At 50.7% G+C, this 14,609-nt stretch overlaps 1 protein-coding gene across 1 annotated transcript; it reads left to right on the forward strand.

Moving 5' to 3' along the window:
- Nucleotides 1-276: 276 nt before the first annotated feature.
- STIP1 (stress induced phosphoprotein 1) lies at nucleotides 277-12,904 on the forward strand. The gene is made up of 14 exons (XM_032414544.1): nucleotides 277-373; nucleotides 3,260-3,469; nucleotides 3,950-4,091; nucleotides 4,252-4,393; nucleotides 5,064-5,232; nucleotides 6,212-6,338; nucleotides 6,428-6,530; nucleotides 6,810-6,930; nucleotides 7,907-8,003; nucleotides 8,156-8,280; nucleotides 11,258-11,294; nucleotides 11,507-11,610; nucleotides 11,820-11,992; nucleotides 12,418-12,904. Exons 1-14 carry the CDS (start codon nucleotides 365-367, stop codon nucleotides 12,488-12,490), a joined length of 1,632 nt encoding a protein of 543 aa, XP_032270435.1. The 5' UTR covers nucleotides 277-364; the 3' UTR covers nucleotides 12,491-12,904.
- Nucleotides 12,905-14,609: the final 1,705 nt, after the last annotated feature.

The following is a 14,609-nucleotide window of genomic DNA, read 5'->3' on the forward strand; positions in this document are numbered from 1 at the left end:
AGCGCGGCCACGATTGGCGGACCAAGCGGCCAATCCCTGTCGCAGAAGTTCGCCCCTCCCCCAATCGTGGAGCCTGGGGTGGGCGGGGCTTTCCGGGAGGATCCAATCCGGAGGCGCGGGGGAGGCAGGGCTGAGGGGATTACTCTCAACTGCCCAATGACAGAGAAGCAAAGATGATGGGCTAGACTTCAAGCCAATAGTAGGGAAGCACAGAATGCCCCCTAGGGGAGCGCAACCAGTGAGCAGGCGAGGAAGGGGCGGGATCCGGGGGTCCCGGCAGCTTCTAGTAGGTTCCAGAAGGCGGCGCGTGCGGTTGGGAACGCGGAGCGGACGGAGTCGATTCAACGGGGTTCCGGGCCGGGCTATGGAGCAGGTGAAGGGGGAGGGGCGGGCCGAGGCTCCGGGGCCGCTCGGACACCGGCCGAGGCCGAGCCGCGGGTGGAGGAACGGGGCGGGGCGGGCGCCGAGCGGGGCGGCGGTCTGGGGCCGGCCGAGCAGCGGCGGCGGCGGCGAGCGCGTGAGGGCCGCAGCCCACCGGGCGGGAGGTGAGCAGTGTAGCGAGGCCGGGCCGCGGGGAGCGCCGGGTCCACTCAGCGCCCGTCGCTTGCCGGCTCGGCGAGGAGGGCCGGACGGCCGGCGACAGTTCGGCCGAAGTCCGGCCCGCGGCGGGCAGAGAGGCCGTGGCTGGGCCCCGGAGGCCTCCCGGGAGGTAGCTCTCGGCTCAGCGGAGGGGGGCGGGGGGGACAGTGGTGGCGGTGCTGGGAGGGATGGGGGTGGGCGAGGGGCTTCCGTAGAGGCGGGAAGGACCGGCTCCACACTGGGGGGCTCGCCAGCTGAGAGAGCCGGGATTCCCGACGGAGAAGCCCCCCGGGACTTGGCCACAGTTAACTTGGAGGAATGTGGGGAGCGGGGACGGGAATACACTGGAAGTAGCCAGTTGGGGGAGATACTACTCCTCTGCATCTGGTAGGGCCGGGATGGAAGAGCGTTGAGTGAAGGTTTGATGAGCGGCGGGCCGACTTCTTTGCCTGATGCAGGAAAGGGAGGGTGCCGCCAAAGTCCTTGGAACGGTTTCCATCTCTACCAGTGTTTTACAGATGCATGTGCCGCCCCTCCCTTTCTTCTTTCTTTTCGGTTTTGTGTGTATGTGATTCGAGAGTAACTCAAGACTGATATTTCTGGAAGGTTGGTTTCTGATTACACAAGGAGGAATTGGTTGCTGTAGAAAATCTAGGCTATGTAGATAAGCAGCAAGAAGTTACTTGTCTCGGCTCAGCATTTTTAGGGGACCGAGTTTGTAGCTGCTGGTGGTTGCTTTCAGTGGCTTCATTATATCCTCGGCGGCCTGGAGGTTGTGAACGGCCTGGAGAGATTTTATTCAGTTGGAAGCTGTTCATTGAAGTGTAGCGATTCATCTGGGGAAAAAACCGGCCCCTTGTTTTCCGTGTGATCTGCAAAGCCTAGTGTTGCTTTCTTCAGGTATAGCCATTGCTGCTTTGATCAAATCTGGAGCCTCTAGAGTAAATTAAAAAAAAAAAAATAGAGTGGAAATGGAGGGATGAATAAGTGTTTTGCTCATTTTGGATAATTAAATTGTATCTGGGATTAAATAGACTAAGGTAGAGACAAGAAAAAGATTTCTGGGATGAGGAACATATTACTTACAAATTTAAGAAAGGGGTTTGTCCCTCCGATATCAAAATAAGAAAAACTTTTTATAGCAAGCTGCGCATTGTAGGTGAAGCGGATGTGCAGGGAGACTGAATGAATGACTAAACTCAGGGCTGCAACGTTCATGACTGGTGAGCTGGCCACCTGGCATTTTAACTCCAGATGTGTTCGAACCTACTCCTGAACCCATTCACCATGTGACTTCTCTGCATTTGGTTTTTATTTTCAACTGGGAGATCTGTATTCAAGTTGGACAGATTGGTGTCCACATTTTCTTTTTAGTATCTTTCAAATAAATCCCAGGGTGTAATGTACTTTTTATATTAGAATCAACGCAGAGATACAACTGTGTAACATTTAACGAAATAGTGCTTGCTATCATGTGCATCGTGGGCTGGTATTTTCTATTCTACTTTTAAAGTGCTGGTCACAGCCTACAGACTTGATTTCCTGACCTACTGCGGGTCAGTACTCTGGCAAATGATGTTTCGTAGGATAGGCAAGAACTTCATGGAACTGTTCTCAGCTGCATCTTGATACTAGCTGAGTTTTTAACTTTTTGCTTTGTGGTCTCCTTCCTGAGTTCTAAGATTTTTATCCTTTGCTGGATTTGGCAGTCTTTGAGTTTTTCCTTCTCAAGGTTGTCTCTCTAACATCTCTGGTTAATGGAAGTTCCCGATCGGTGTGCCTCAGGGTTCCAAAATCATTTGCATCGGTATGTAACAGTGGTGGGTCAGGGCTGGATGACAGAGTCAGAGAGAGAATGATTTAGTAACTTGATGACATGCTTGATCTCACCAAATGTGTTTGCATTTGAGATGTGGCCCCTCCTCTCTTGTAGGGCATCCCTGGTTAGGAGAAGCCCTCTAATTAGGACCATGTTTTGAATATTTGAGAGGATTGGAGATTAAACCACAAATAGTGTTTTATTTTCTTGCATACTCTGTATAATAATACTTAAATGCGGCAAAACTGGTTTGGGTGGGCTAGCTCTCACTCACTAAGGAACAGAGCAATGATCTACCATGCTGTGACCTATCACCACACCTATGAATGGAAATAGGTTCTTCTCTGATCATGGGTGAGCATCTTGATGCTCCCAGAGGAGCCGGTGTGAAGCCTGTGGGTTGTGGAGCGTGTGTCCAAGCACACTTCGTTCACTTCCTTCGTGAATCCCTCTTCTGTGAGGAGCAGCGCGGCCTGTGTTTGGTTTATTGTTTGGGCTTCTTGGCATTGTAATGGCAAATAAATTTGTTATTCCGTGAAAGGACCTCATGAGTGTGTCCTAGAGTGTGTCCTTCATCAGCCCTAAGTAGAGACTTTTGGAAGAGTGGCTGGAATTCTAATTCACACTGGAGCTAGTGGAGAGCAAAGGGTCAGGCTTTTTTTCCTGGTTACGTACTGTTTTCTGGTAGATTCCAAAAGGTGTGGGAGATGGTAAATGAACTCATTAATGATTTCTCTTTTGGTTTGTAAAATAACTTCTTTGTCGGTAACTGAAGAAAAGTAGAAGTGCCACTTAGAAAATTGGGACCAAGCAAGTGTGTTATGGAGAGAAAAGGTACATTGGCTTTTTTTTCCCCCTCAGGTAAATGAGCTAAAAGAGAAGGGCAATAAGGCCCTGAGTGCGGGCAACATTGATGACGCGCTACAGTGCTACTCTGAGGCCATTAAGTTAGATCCCCAGAACCACGTGCTCTACAGCAACCGCTCAGCGGCCTATGCCAAGAAGGGTGACTACCAGAAGGCTTATGAGGATGGCTGCAAAACCGTAGACTTGAAGCCTGACTGGGCCAAGGTAAGCTGTGGGCACGCTGGGGCTTTTTGGACTTCACAGATACGCCTTCTGGTACGCTGTTTTTACATACTGGGCCCTCCTGACCTGGCTTGTTGTGTGTCCCTGTAGACGGATAGTTGATTACCCGTCTGTTCTCCTCCCTGAGTGTGTTCCTCAGACTGATGGTATAGGTCGCCAAGTCTGAGATACCATCCGTTGTTGAGACAGGTCTTATCTCTTGTACTGCTGAGAGAGAAAATGCTGCCAAAGAAACGGACAGCCCTGGGTCGTAAGATAAACAGGTGGGGAGGGTGAGCATCTTTGATATTTGTCTGGATTCTTCGTTCTCAATCTTGGCATTATGTGCTCCTCCTCCTGTTCTTTGGTCTTCGCGTGAGTACCCGTTTTGTCCCATGAAATGTAGAACAGATTCTTTGGATTTCATCTTTTGGACTTACCTCTAGATGTCCTTTGTTTTGTATCCTTTTTTGCTGGTTTAAGGGCTATTCGCGGAAAGCAGCGGCTCTTGAGTTCTTAAACCGATTTGAAGAAGCCAAGCGAACCTACGAAGAGGGTTTAAAACATGAAGCAAATAATCCTCAGCTCAAAGAGGGCTTACAGAATATGGAGGCCCGGTTGGCAGGTAGACACCAATACACTGTTGGGTTTTTTTGTTTTTTTTTTTTTTTTAAACAGGGTTAACTTTGAGGCTCCCCGCCTAAATGTCAGGCTTATAGGCTACAGGGGCATCATGGCTTAAGGGAACCGATTTCTAGTAACGTGCTTTCCTTTGTTCGGAACAGAGCGGAAATTCATGAACCCTTTCAACATGCCCAATCTGTACCAGAAGTTGGAGAGTGATCCCAGGACAAGGACGCTGCTCGCTGATCCTACCTACCGGGAGCTGATAGAGCAACTAAGAAACAAGCCATCCGACCTGGGCACGTAAGTCAAGGCAGCATGGTTTGTCTTTGGAAATGGACGTGGACATTGTGCTTCCTGGGATTTTTATGGTCGGGCATAGGGGGAGGAGGGTGTCCCTCATTCACACAACAGTGTTTCTGTCTTTGACTTTTCTCTAACGAGCGGTAGTATTTGTTGGTTGTTTATATTTCTAGAAAGGGTCAAGGGGGACATACATCAGAATAATTTGGAATTTTCTTTCCTAAGTTTCCATGCCTCTTCACTGCTCTACTCTAATTCTGATCTGGCACCCACCCTATCCTTTCCATGCGCACCAGATGCTGTCTCTTGGTACGTTGGAGTGGAAACTTGTGGTTGAGAAGAGCGTCAGGTGTAAAGATGTGTTTCTTAAGTCGTACTGCTATCTGTGACTCCTGAGATGAGATGGAGTATACCTGTAACTCATTCCTCTGTGTGTCTTCTGCTTTCAAGAAATAAATCTGACAGCTGTTACCTCGTTTTAGATGGATTGATGAAGGATAGGGTATTCCTCGGTGGTACCTTGTGGATAGTGCAGAATCCAGCAGTTTTTCTGTGGAGGAGAAGCTCTTGTATCCAGTCATCTGAGATTTAGCAGTCAGTGGGGGTTTAAAATTAGTTGTGAAGAATAATTGTGGTTTTCTTTTCTTTTTTTTTTTTTAATCAATGCTAGGAAACTGCAAGATCCCCGGATCATGACTACTCTCAGTGTCCTGCTGGGGGTCGATCTGGGCAGTATGGATGAGGAGGAGGAAGCTGGAACACCTCCCCCACCTCCTCCTCCCAAGAAGGACACGAAACCAGAGCCAATGGAAGAAGATCTTCCAGAGAATAAGAAGCAGGTCTTGTTTTTCCTCCTTGTTGTCACACATTCCTAAACAACCTAGTCAGCCAGCAGTCCCTGTCAGGCAGGAGCACTGTGGGTCGGGGCGGCTGTAACAGTTTCTGAGCGTCCGGGTGCTGTTGTTACCAGAACGGTCAGTATGTTAAAAGGTTGACTTGCCAGGCGATTTCATGAGAATGGTGTATCTCAGAGACTTGCAGCAGGGGGCTGTTGGGGCAGGCCAGTAAAGTTCTGTGTGTGATCCTTGTCCTCGCTGGGATCCAGAGAAATGTTGTCTACACCCATCTAATTTAGGCTCCTGTTTTCTGGTCGGATGTGGTGTGTAGTTGAAAGTTGTCCACTTAGCAACACAGTCTTCCAGAGCAGGAGGCATGTGCTTACACGATTTTATTTCCCTTCTTATAAATGGGAACAGCAGATTGTTGCCAAATTTAGCACCTTCAGATGGGTAAGCGTTGGTTGTTCAGGGTGTCTCAGAGCTGGAAAAGGGCCCTATGATGTGGGTGGTAGCAAGCTATGCTGAAGACTGCTGCCACTGGGCCAGCCCCTTATCATTCTCTCCCCACCCCCCTGCCGCTGTTCCCTGACAACTGAGACCCCCAGAAGGCCGCGGGACAGAAACCGACTTGGCGCAGCCTCTCCCAGTAAAACCGGGCACAGAGCTGCTGTCCTCTTGGAGGTTGGTGCAGGCTGGAGAGATTTCCTCTCCCCCAAAGAAGCTCTCTGCTTTCTGATAAAATCCAGGAGAGTAGATGGAACGGGGGGCACTTCAGAGGAAGTGGAGGTGAAAGTTTTTAATTTTCCATTCCAACACTTAGCCCCTCACTTTTCAGTTCACAGCTGGTTGAGAAGATGCCGGCAGATGTGGTGACCTGTTGGTCGTACGTGCTGTACGGGACCGGGGGCAGGTCCCAAGCTCTTGCTCTCTCTGCCATCTGGGTTAGATTTGCTCAGTACTCCTTCCACACTTCCTCTAGGCGCTGAAAGAGAAGGAGTTGGGGAATGAGGCCTACAAGAAGAAAGACTTTGACACAGCCTTGAAGCACTACGACAGAGCCAAGGACCTGGACCCCACCAACATGACTTACATGACCAATCAAGCAGGTGAGGCCCAGGCCGAGGGGTAAGTGCGTTGTCAGGCAGTCCTGGGGAGAGACAAGGGCTGACTCTTCCTTAACCATCCTGCCTGGCAGCCGTGTACTTCGAGAAGGGCGACTACAGTAAATGCCGGGAGCTTTGTGAGAAGGCCATCGAAGTGGGGCGAGAAAACCGAGAAGACTATCGACAGATTGCCAAGTACGCGTGACCTTCGGCGGTACCTCGAGTGGTGTGGAGGGGTCGATGTCCAAGACTTAAATTTTCCTGCATGGGGAGGAGGGTTGCTGGCCACACCACCTGCTCTGTTAACAGTGGGCTGGAGAGGAGGCCGCGCATCGAGACAAAAGGTGTTTGGAGGGCGTAGTGTCCCAGTGGTGATGGGGGCCTTATTCCTAGTTGCCGATGTCTTTTCTCTGCAGGAGCTGACCTTGTCCCTGCTCTGCCCTTAGCAGATTCTTTTTTGCTTGTTTTTGTCAGAGCTTACGCTCGAATTGGTAACTCCTACTTCAAAGAAGAAAAGTACAAGGATGCTATCCATTTCTATAACAAGTCTTTGGCAGAGCACCGAACCCCAGATGTGCTCAAGAAATGCCAACAGGTGGGTAGGGAAAGAATGGGGATGTTTTCTTAAGTTCTTATTCCTTATAGTTGCAGTTACTTAGTAGTGAACCTCAAGTGTTTTTAAGTAGTGTTTTTGGTCATTTTATATAATGTCCTTGTTACATGATAGCACATAAGGAATAACCCAGGTTGTTTGCTGTACTTTTTTATCGGCCAAGATTTAAACCTTCTGCTGAGGGTCAGTGCATTGAGTGTTATGGTTCTTAATTGTAACTTAAGATTTTTTTTACCTTACGTAACTAAAGTGTTGTGTATCGTGTCAGTTGTCATAAACTATGGGGGGGCATGATTTTATTCATGAAAAGATTGGTCAGAAAAATTTTTTTTTTTTTAAGATTTTATTTGAGAGAGTACTTGCACACACACAAATTGTGAAAAGGGGCAGGGGGAGAGGGAGAAGCAGACTCCCTGCCAACCAGGGAGCCCCATTCAGGGCTCGATCCCAGGGCCCTGGGATCATGACCTGAGCAAAGTTAGACGCTTAACCGACTGAGCCACCCAGGCGCCCCAAGACTGGTCAGAAAATTGTGTTATTGACACATGGATCATTTTCAGGGGCTTGCTTGCCTTTTTTGTTTTGTGTGGGGTTTTTTTGTTTTTTGTTTTTGAGTGAGGGGAGGTGGAAGGGACAGAGGGAGAGAGAGAATCTTAAGCAGGCTCCACACCCAGTCTAAGCTGAAACCAAGAATTGGACGCTTAACCCAGTGAGCCACCCAGGCACCCCACAGTGTACCTTGATAATGAAGAATATGTAATTTTTTAAGTAATCTCTGCACCCAATGTGGGGCTTGAACTCACAACCCCGAGATCAAGAGTTGCATGCTCTTTGAACAAAAACTAAAATGTTGCCCATGGTACTTTTTGGAAGTCAAAATCTGCATCAGGATTTTTCTAGTGCAATATTTATGTTCATGAGAGTTTAAATGATTATCCAAAGAATTATTTTTTCTTAGGCGGAGAAAATTCTGAAGGAGCAAGAGCGGCTGGCTTATATAAACCCTGACTTGGCGTTGGAGGAGAAGAACAAAGGCAATGAATGTTTTCAGAAAGGTACATTATAGCCCAGGTGATGGAGCTTTTGGATAAGAGTCGTCCAGACCTGTCCTCTGTGCCTCGGCTGCCCGTGTGCTAAATAAATAGTCCCTGGTGTGGGGGAGGGTGGCTTTTTGCTTTCTAAAAAAGTTTCTTTTTCCCTTATCCAGGAGACTATCCCCAGGCCATGAAGCATTATACAGAAGCCATCAAACGGAATCCAAAAGATGCCAAATTGTACAGCAATCGCGCTGCCTGTTACACCAAACTCCTGGAGTTTCAGCTGGCGCTCAAGGTGGGCAGGTCTGGGAATGTGGAGCAGGCACTATGGTGATTGACCTGTACGTGAGGAATGCGGTTTTTTTTCTTTTCCTATTTTCATCAACATTTGCTTGATGGTTTTACTTTGATCTTAGAGTCAAGGTGGTGGTGTGTGTGTGTGAGTTTTGTAAAATGCAGGACTGAAGTCTGCTCCGTCCTGGCTTGTGGAGTTATATTAGTGATTGGGAGTATTTGGAAAAGTGGATCTTGGGGGCGCCTAGGTGGCTCAGTCAGTTAAGCGTCTGACTTCGGGCTCAGGTCATGATCCCAGCATGCTGGGATCGAGTCCCGAGTTGGTTCCCTGCTCAGTGTGGAGTCTGCTTTTCCCTCTGCCCTCCCCTTCCCCCCACTTGTGCACTGCGCGCGCTTTCTCTCTCAAATCTTTAAAAGAAAGAGAAGCGGGGGCGCCTGGGTGGCTCAGGTGGTTAAGCATCTGCCTTCGGCTCAGGTCACGATCCCAGTGTCCTGGGATTGAGCCCCGCATCGGGCTCCCTGCTTGGCGGGGAGCCTGCTTCTCCCTCTTCCTCTAACATTCTCTCTGCTTGTGCTCTCTCGCCCTGTTAAATAAGTAAATAAAAGGAAAGAAAGAAAAGTGGATCCTTTTCCATCTTTCCTGGTGATAAGATTCCTTTTCCTTGCTGCTGTTGTTCTCCCCTTCCCCTTTTTTATTCTAATCTTCTGAGTGTACAGGTCAGTGGTCTCCAGTGCATTCACACTGTGTGCAACCCTCACCACCATCCACCTTCGGAACCTTTTCATCTTCCCAAACTGAAACTGCACCCTTTAAACACTGACTCCCTGTTCCCTCTCCCCCGGCCCCTCGCGGCCACCGTTCTGCTCTGTCTCTGTGAATGTGACCCCTCTAGGGACCTTCTGTAAGTGGAACTGGCCAGCGTGTGTGCTTTCGTGTCAGGCTCATTTCACTGAGCACCATGTTGTCTTCCTTTTGAAGGCTGAGTGCTGTTCGGTTACATGGACACGCCATGATCCACCTGTCCCCCTCCTCCGTTCTCTGTCAGCAGCACTGGTGGTTCCCCCCTTGTGGCTGCTGGGGTCCTGTGTCCGTGGTGGGGGGCATGTGGCCTCTGTTGGGGGGCCCCAACTTCAGTTCTTTTAGGAGAAGCGCTGTGTCACTGAGTAGTTCAAGGTTTAATTTTTTAATTATTTTTATTCATATATTTTTTGGGGGAAGCACGGTATTGTTTTCCACAGCGGCTTTACCATCTGCCCTCACTTTTTGATTAGGTCAGTTAGCAGGTGTGCTGTTCTCGGTCACATTGGGCATGGTCAGGTGTGGTTCTGTCGACACCATGAAGGGAGTTAGTCCCCACTGCTCTCTCGAACACAAACTGTCCGGTGCTTCTATTGGCGATTTTTAAACCATTCTCTAGATGACTATCTGTGCTGATCAGTAGATGACTTTTAAAATGTTGTCCAAAGGGCGCCTGGATGGCTCAGTCATTAAGCGTCTGCCTTCGGCTCAGGTCATGATCCCAGGGTCCTAGGATCAAGCCCCGCATCGGGCTCCCTGAGCAGCAGGAACCCTGCTTCTCCCTCTCCCTCTGCCCCTGCTCGTGTTCCCTCTCTCGCTGTCTGTCAAATAAGTAAATAAAAATCTTTAAAATAAATAAATAAATAAAATGTCCAAGTCTGGACCACCTCTTTAAAAAAATTTTTTTTTATTTGTATGTGTGAGGGGTGCCTGGGTGGCTCAGATGGTTAAGTGTCTGCCTTTGGCTCAGGTCATGATCTCCAGGTCTTGGGATTGAGCCCCATGGTCGGGCTCCCAGCTCAGCAGGGAGTCTGCTGCTTTCTCTCCCTCTCAAATGAATAAACCTTTTTTTAAAAAAGGATTTTATTTATATATTTGAGAGGAGGGGAGAGAGAGAACGAGTGTGGGGAGGGGCAGAGGGAGAAGCAGACTCCCTACGGAGCAGGAAGCTATATGTGCCCGAGACCAGGACGCCAGAATCATGACCTGAGCCGACGGCAGACGCTTAACTAACCGAGCCACCCAGGAGCCCCAAGTCCGGACCACCTTATTGGGAAGGTGACAGTGTGACCCATGCAGAGACCCCAGTACCTGAGTCCGTGATAGTTTTTGTTGATGCCACTATCTTCTGGGCTCTTGTCTGGCTTAGGGGGACATCATTGCTGTGGTACAAGGGTGACATCAAAGCCAGGTCAGTTCGCCTAGTGGTCACCTGTGAGGGAGAGTGGTACTTCCCCAGCTAGGAACCGAACCATTTCTGGGCTAGCTTTTTGCCGGAATAGTTGGAAGTGGGCCTGGGTGTGAAATGATAGTGTATGGCATTTTTTTCCCCAGAATTTTCCATTTCATAGGCACTTCAAACAAAAACACCCGAACGCCTGTGTGTCCTCCACCTTTTTGAGCGATAAGCATGGATGTGTTTTTGCCGAACCATTTGTGAAAGGAAGTGGGATATGTTTGGCACTCCACCTCTGAGCTCCTGAGTGCACTTTTCCTGAAGTGTCATTAGCTCCTGGTAATAGAGGGACAAAGGGCGTAAGGCCAGGTGCTGTGGGGCTCTTCAGATTTCCCCACTTAACCGAAACTGCGCGGTAAAGCCGTCAGGATCGAGGCCCGTGCATTTCATCTGGTTCGCGTGCATGTCCTCTTCCATTTCTCAAGCTAGAAGTTTCCCCACCTTTTGTGGATTTTTCCATAATCTCAGCTCTTTGAAGAGTCCAGGCCACTTGTCTTCTGTGGGGTGGTCCGTAGTCTGGATTTGTCGACCCTCATGGTTTCGCTTGACTTGCTCTTCTCCCTCCTCTGCTCGGCCTTCTGTGAAAGGGCCCAGGTGCCCGGATTAACAGAAGCTCGGGATGCAAGACAAGGACACTGTCGTGGGTCTGGGCGAAGTGTTCAGTTATTCCAAATGATCAGTCTGTCTTCAAGCCTCATTTCTTCTCTCCTCTCTCCTTCCCAGGACTGTGAGGAATGTATCCAGCTAGAGCCGACCTTCAGTAAGTGCTTTTCTGCCACTCCTCCCCCGTCCCTCGACACTGGCGCAGAGATGGAGAGTGGGAGAGGACGTGCTTGCCCCCCCGTTGTCTCGGGGCTGGTGGCCGTTAGGAGCTAGCATCCGCGGGCGAGACGGATGTTGGGGTTCCCATGGGAAGGTGGAAGTGGCATCCTGCAGAGCTGCGTTCTGATGACGCCTCACCTTTCTCTGCAGTCAAGGGCTACACCCGGAAAGCGGCCGCCTTGGAGGCGATGAAGGACTACACGAAAGCCATGGACGTCTACCAGAAGGCCTTAGATCTGGACTCCAACTGTAAGGTGGGGCTGCTCTTGGCTGCCAGGGGGCTCTCCCCTGCCTCCATTTCTCCTTTGGGTCTTCTCGGTGTTGGTTCGCTGCTGCTTCCCTCTTGCCTGTTTCTTCGTCTGTCTGTCTCCCCCCTTCTCAGTTCCCTCTGTTACCTTGGCCCTGCTGAAGCAGCGAACCGGTCAGTGCTCATGCGCCCCTTTCTGGCTTTGCTGGGAGGCAGGAGGCAGCGGACGGTTACCAGCGCTGTATGATGGCCCAGTACAACCGCCACGACAGCCCCGAAGACGTGAAGCGACGGGCCATGGCCGACCCTGAGGTGCAGCAGATAATGAGTGATCCGGCCATGCGGCTCATCCTGGAGCAGATGCAGAAGGACCCCCAGGCGCTCAGCGAGTAAGTGGAGTTGGGGGAGACGGAAGAGGGGAAGGCGAGCTGCGAGGTGGCCCGAGCTCTGGGGGGGGTTACTGTGTATGGCTTGCTTACAGCTGAAAAGGCGGGCCGCAGCTGGTGAGCTGGAAGGGCTTCGTGGCTGTGTTTGCCACGATCGCTTGAGCAGTCTGTTGGAAAGACCGGTCTGTTGGAAAGACCAGTTTTGCAGGGAGAGCGGCTTCGGCTTCAAGCTGTGTCCGCGGGTTCGTGCGGGGTGGCGTGGTGCTGCCCGCGGGCCAAGGCCTCCGCGGAGCCGTCTTAGCCAGGACTCCTGCTTGGCCGCCTCCTGTTGAGCCTTCCGCGGGGTTTGCATTGGGGTTGCTCCGAGAGCAAATAAGACCTTTTTAGGTTAAGTCTTGTGTCTAATAACTTTGCTTTTTGTTCATTAGACACTTAAAGAATCCTGTAATAGCACAGAAGATCCAGAAGCTGATGGATGTGGGTCTGATTGCAATTCGGTGATGACTTGCTCATCATCCCCTTCCCTTTGCCCTCATGTGGAAAGAGGAGCTGGGACCGCAGCTAGCAGCGCGGAGCAGAGGGGAGAGCAGGGGAAAGTGAACAACTTCTCTCTATATATTTATATAGACCTATGTGGAAGATACAGAGACTCGTATTCACGTTATTCGCACCGCCGCTGCCTCTGGGCCCTCCCAGCACACGCATGGTCTCTTCCGCTGTCCTCGGGTTCCCTGTTCCCTTCCCCGCCCTCAGTCGCCGTCTCAGCTGCTCTCCCATAGTTGGTTATTTTTTATTTGGGGCAGTGGGCATGTGTAGGGAGGGGAGGCTCTTCTCCCCCAACCTCCGGGCCAGCTGTCTTCACATTGTTAACTCCACGTGCCCTTCTCCAATAAAACAAGCCAGTCGGGCGTGGTTATACATTGTTATGTCCTTGTGATTTCTTTTGCTAAGTGACCCTGAAGTGGTTGTCCCGTAAGGGTTACAACCTGGAGTGTGCGAGAGGTGGAAGTGTCAGCTGGGCACCAGAACCTCTTCCTTTCCAAGGGGGCGGATCAGTGCCACCTCAGCATGCTTCGGTCACTAGGTGGCACTGTCACCCAACGAGCTGCTGAAAGGGAGCCTGGGGCCTTCTGACCCTGAGTAGCGCCAACTCCAGAGGTTCAGGTCAACATTCTGGCGCTTCCCACATCGTTCATCACACTCTCATCTCAGAACCGGAAACCAGCTAAATGGAGGGAACACTGGGTCCCCCCCAAGAACAAAAACGTTTCCTATTGGTAGTGTTCAGATCTCTCGGGAGACCAGCTCTGTCAGCTGCTCTATGATAGTTTGTCTTTAAAGAACTCGCTGCTCTCGAGGCACCTGGGAGAATCGGTTGGTTGGGCATCCGACTCTCGGTTTTGGCTCAGGTCACGGTCTCAGGGTTGTGGGATTGAGCCTCTCGTCAGGCTCCGTGCTCAGCGGGGAATCTGGGTTCTTTCCCTCTGCGCACGCATGTTACCTCCCTCTCAAATCTTAAAAAAAAGAACCCAACCACTCACTTCTCACACTCTTGGCTCTTTGCTCAGAGGAGGTTCCTCTGCACCTTCAAATCCGGGTTCATCCCGCACCAGCTACCTCCACCGAGCTGCCTAAAGTTCAACCCCAGCATCAAAGTCCTGTACCCGAGGTGCTCGGTGGGGGTACTATGTCTGCCCTGGCCCCACTGTCACCAGAAAAGGTCGGTGATGACATTGCCAAGGCAGCCAGTGATTGGAAGCGCCTGAGAATGACAGGAAACTGTTGAGGACAGGCCCAGATCCGGGTGGGACCTGTTGCTGCTGTCCCGATGAGCAGAACCTCAAGGAACCCCCAAGAGACGGAAGCAGAAAAACATTAAGCCCAGTCCAAATTATCACTTTTGATTTATCAACATTGCCTGACAGATACAGCACCAGTCTCGAGCTAGAGAGTTCTCTGGAACCATTAAAGAGGTCCTGGAGACTACCCAGTCCGTGGGCTGTGGTGCAGCGGGGTGCCCAGCTGGTTGAGAACTACCAAGGAACATCCTTCAATAAAGGATCATTTGACAACCCAAAAAACCCCTCACGGCTCAACTGAAAGCTTTCTAATTACACTTGGACATGGTTGCAGCAAGCTATTTCTAAAACCCTGGACTGGGGTGGGAGTAAAACTTCCTCTTTTGCTCCAACAGCACAGCTTTCTGAGCTAGGAAGCTGCTGAGGCCAGCAACTGGCTGTACTTCCTACCGCCTTGACTTTGCATAAGCTGGCCTTCCCGGGGGAATCTTATGCCGGCCCCTTCCTCTATCTGGGCAGCGAGGTCAGAAATCCTCATCTCCACGGGCCATTTTGCTGCTCTTGGGTGCAACTGACACTTTTCGGGCTCTATTCCCTCCGCCCCCAAACGGATTCTCTCTGGGAAGCCTCGATTCCTGCCGGGAGCCAGCAGGGAGCATCAGGCCTCTGCTCTACCAAAGCTGACCTCCCAGTGCAGGCAATGGGACCCTCCAGGGTCACATTTGAGTAGGGACTTGATGGGCGTGACCCTTGGGTTACTCGGGGTGAGCCAGAATGTCACACGGAGGGACAGAGGGGAGGTGGCAGGTTGGAAGCCTTAA

Source organism: Phoca vitulina, unplaced genomic scaffold, assembly GCF_004348235.1.
Source record: "Phoca vitulina isolate PV1807 unplaced genomic scaffold, GSC_HSeal_1.0 scaffold16, whole genome shotgun sequence".
Classification (NCBI taxonomy): domain Eukaryota; kingdom Metazoa; phylum Chordata; class Mammalia; order Carnivora; family Phocidae; genus Phoca; species Phoca vitulina.